The 2914-nt window shown below is 43.1% G+C and overlaps 1 protein-coding gene across 1 annotated transcript; it reads right to left on the reverse strand.

Moving 5' to 3' along the window:
• Nucleotides 1–413: 413 nt before the first annotated feature.
• On the reverse strand, nt 414–962 carry LOC136460595 (protein pxr-1-like). The gene is made up of 2 exons (XM_066460237.1): nt 760–962; nt 414–657 (listed from the first exon to the last, which is right to left on the reverse strand). The coding sequence occupies exons 1-2, from the start codon at nt 960–962 to the stop codon at nt 414–416; spliced, it is 447 nt and encodes a 148-aa protein (XP_066316334.1).
• Between the last annotated feature and the right edge of the window lie 1952 nt (nt 963–2914).

Consider the following 2914-nt stretch of genomic DNA (forward strand, 5'->3'; position numbering starts at 1 on the left):
CTCCAATGCAATAGGCTATAGCATGTACACGTGGAAAGCATCTCCAATGGAAGCACCCACCAACATGGTAGCCCCCTGCTAAGCATGCCAAAATAGTTCTATGACATTCTGTTTTCATCACAGATCAAGCCACTTCTATGATGATTTGCTAAAATTGTCATAAAAGTTCAAGTATGGCATGACTTCTATGACGAACCGGTTTTCATCATAAATTCATCATAAAACTGAAATTATGATGAATTTGGCTCCTTCAGTGACGAAAGCTGATTGTCATAGAAGTGGATATTCCTAATAGTGCTCTTTAGCTCAAGACATTCATGAGCTTGTTCCATCATGTCCATGAGTACCTCCTTGGAGTACTCCTCATCATCATCACTCCTACAATCATCACCATCGCTTTCATCATATTTTACCTAAGAGGACTTAGCCATGAAGCATGATGGTGTGTCGAAAAAAGAAGGCTTGTTGTTGATGGCGATACTTGGAAGTGCCTTCTTCTTGGATGTCTTGTCATCATCACTAGACTCATCACTATTTGAAGAAGCATCACTATCCCAAGTCACCACATAAGAGCCACCCTTCTTCTTCTTCTTCTTGAAGGACATCTTCTTCTCCTTCTTTTCCTTCTCCTTCTTCTTCTCATCCTCTTCATTGTCACTATTATATGGACAATCCACCAAGATATGATCCTTGCTCTTGCATCTAAAGCATCTTCACACTTGATCTTTGTTCTTGAAATTATCCCTTCTCTTTCTTAACTTGAAGCCCATCTTCTTTATGAACTTGCCAAAGTTCTTCACAAATAGGGTCATGGATTCCATGTCAAAGTCACTAGCTTCTTCATCATCACTTGATTCTTCTTTCTTTGCTTTGTCCTTGCTCTTGGATGATGTGCTAGCCTTGAATGTCACACTCTTCTTCTTGTCCTCATCCTTCTTCTCATCTTGGTCAACCCCCTCCATTTCCACACGGTATGTCTCTTGTGTTATGACATCACCTAGTACTTGGTTAGGGGTTATGTCCTTCAATCCTCCTCTAATGATGATCAATCTCAATGTATCAAATCTTGGAGGTAGACACATCAAAAAACGATGAGAGAAATCATCATCTTGCACTTTCTCACCCTAAGTATTAAGATCATTGACAATCACTTGCATTCTATGGAACATCTCTGAAATGTTCTCATCATCCTTCATCTTGAAGCTTGTCAACTTATCCTTGAGAATGTACAATTTTGCACTCTTGACTGTTGGTGTGCCCTCATATGTTTCTTCCAATCTCTTTAACACTTCACTAGCTCTCTCAAGATCCTTGATTTGCTCAAACACCTTTGAATCAATGGCATTGTAAATGGTGTTGACAGCCATTGTGTTGCATTGCTTGTTCTCTAGCTCTCTTGGGGTTGGATTGGTGGGATCAAGAATCACAAAATCATTCTCGGTCACATCTCACACCTTGTCATTGATTGAACCCAAATACATCTTCATTTTTCTCTTTCACTAATCATAGCATGTGCCATCAAAGTGTGGTGGTTTGGCCCCAACATGGTTGAACACTATTTCAACCATCTTTTGACACCAAGGTTGTTAAGCCTTCAATCAAACTGGTGACCATGGCTCCGATACCACTTAGTAAGGTCCTAAATGGCTAGAGGGGGGTGTATAGCCTATACAAATTCTCTACAAATACACAAGAGCAAGATGTTAGTACACTAAATGGCGTAATGCAATTTTGCTCTAGCTCTACAAGGGTTGCAAGCCACCTAGCCAACCAATTCTAGTTGCTATGATCACTAGGCACACAAAAGACTAAGTCACTACTCACTAAGAGCTCTCAAACAAGCTACACTAAAGAGCTCCACTAGGTGAAACTAAACTAGCAAGCAAGCTCTCAAAACTAGCTACACCAAAGTGCTTGCTACACAACTAGTTTGCAATGAATATAAGGGAGTGAGTAGGGTGATTATACTGCCGTGTCGAGGTATGAACCAATCACAATATGAATTCCAATGAACATCGGGAGAATGCCAATGGAGACAATGAGACAAGCAATTTTTCTCCCAAGGTTCATGTGCTTGCCGGCATGCTAGTCCCCGTTGTGTTGACCAACACTTGGTGGTTCGGCGGCTAATTTGTACCACACCAAGCCTTCACTAGGCATCGTAAGAACCTACCACAAGAGAGGTAACTCAATGACATGAGCAATCCACTAGAGTTACCTTTTGGCACTTCTGTCGGGGAAGGCACAAGACCCCTCACAATCACCAGAGATAGTCACGAACAATCACCAACTCATGCTGATGCTCCTCCGCTGCTCCAAGCCATCTAGGTGGTGGCAACCACCAAGAGTAACAAGAACTCCATAGCCACAACGATCCCTAAGTGCCACTAGATGCAATCACTCAAGCAAATGAATTAGGAATCACTCCCAATCTCACTATGATGATGAATCAATGGTGGAGATGAGAGGGAGGTGTTTGCTTAGGCTCATAAGGAAGTCAAGAATGTCAAAGTGCTAAGAGTGTAAGCCCCAAGCCAGCCAAGAGCTATTTATAGACCCCCTCAAAAGATAGAGTCGTTGGGGTCATGCAGAGGTGACCGGACTCACTGACCAGACGCACCCCATCGTCTAGGTCACTAGTGTCTGGTCCACCATGGCCGTCCACATGTCGCGCCTTTGAACCTCATGCGTCGGATCTCAATAGTCAAAACTCAGAGCCAGTGTGGTTAAGTGATGAGCAGACATGCCTCTACAAACTGACTAGATGCAGGCACACCAAAGTCCGATCAACAACAGAAAGCATCTAGAGACGTTTTTCAACGACTAGACGCGTCCTGTCATGCATGACCAGACTCAGCGTGGCGTCCGGTCCTCACTAAGCTCACTTAGGGTGATGATGTCAGTGTACGTCAGC

This window comes from Miscanthus floridulus, chromosome 6, assembly GCF_019320115.1.
Source record: "Miscanthus floridulus cultivar M001 chromosome 6, ASM1932011v1, whole genome shotgun sequence".
In the NCBI taxonomy this organism is placed as follows: Eukaryota; Viridiplantae; Streptophyta; class Magnoliopsida; order Poales; family Poaceae; genus Miscanthus; species Miscanthus floridulus.